This window comes from Eimeria mitis, genomic scaffold, assembly GCF_000499745.2.
Source record: "Eimeria mitis Houghton genomic scaffold, Emh_scaff5130, whole genome shotgun sequence".
NCBI lineage: Eukaryota > Apicomplexa > Conoidasida > Eucoccidiorida > Eimeriidae > Eimeria > Eimeria mitis.
Window position 1 is genome coordinate 3,000 of NW_013573426.1, and position 1,008 is coordinate 4,007.

Sequence of the window (1,008 nt, forward strand, 5' to 3'; positions counted from 1 at the left end):
GTGTCATCTGCCTCTTCTTCACACTTCTCTCTTTTTCTTTTGTTTGTGTTTTTTTTTTTCTTTTTCTTCTGTCTCCTTCTTTCTCTCTCTCTTTTATTCTGTCTCCTCTTCTGTCTCCTATATGCTAGTCTTTCTCTCCTTTTGTCTCTTCTTCTATCTCCTCTTTTGCCTCTGTTTGTCTCTCAACTTTTTTTGTTTTTTTTTCTGTTTCTTTTTCTATCTCTTACTCTCTCTCTTTCTTATTCTTTAATATGTCTCTTTGTCTGTCTCTCTTTCTGTCTCCTCTTTTGCTTCTCCTTTTTATCTCTCCTCTTCTTCTGTTTCTTCTTCTGTCTCTTCCTTTGTCTCATATTCTTGCATCTGCTTCATCTGCTGCTGCTTCATCTGCTGCTGCTTCTTCTTCTGCTGCTGTCGTGTCTGCTGCTGCTGCTTCATCTGCTGCTGCTGTTGTGTCTGCTGCTGCTGCTTCATCGGCTGCTGCTGCTTCATCGGCTGCTGCTGATTCATCTGCTGCTGATGCATCTGCTGCTGCTGCTTTATCTGCTGCTTCTTCATCTGCTGCTGCTTCATCTGCGGCTGCTCCATCAGCTGTTGCTGCTGTATGTACTGATGCTGCTGCATCTACTGCGGTTGCATCTACTGCTGCTACATCTGCTGCTGCTGTTCCATCTATTGCCCTTGCATCTGCTGCTGCTTTTCCATATACTGCTGCTGCATCTGCTGCTGCTGCTCCATCTACTGCTGCTGCATCTGCTGCTGCTCTTTCATCTGCTGCTGCTGCTTCATCTGCTGCTGCTGCATCTACTGCTGGTGCAACTGCTGCTGGTATTCCATCAACTGCTGGTGCATCTGTTGCTGCTGCTGCACCTGGCGTGTGTGCTTGTGTATCTGCTGCTGCTGCTGCTGCTGTTGTTCAGGGGCGTTTCAGCCGGAGACGCTAGAGGCGCTGCTGCCTTCACGCACTCTGCTGCTGCCGCGGTGCTGGGTCCCCCGCATTTCTTTTGGCTG

The 1,008-nt window shown here is 48.2% G+C and overlaps 1 protein-coding gene across 1 annotated transcript; it reads right to left on the bottom strand.

Moving 5' to 3' along the window:
* Positions 1–300: 300 nt before the first annotated feature.
* EMH_0080070 (uncharacterized protein) lies at positions 301–621 on the bottom strand (the record flags this gene model as incomplete). Its single annotated transcript, XM_013500212.1, has 1 exon — positions 301–621. The coding sequence occupies one exon, from the start codon at positions 619–621 to the stop codon at positions 301–303; it is 321 nt and encodes a 106-aa protein (XP_013355666.1).
* Positions 622–1,008: the final 387 nt, after the last annotated feature.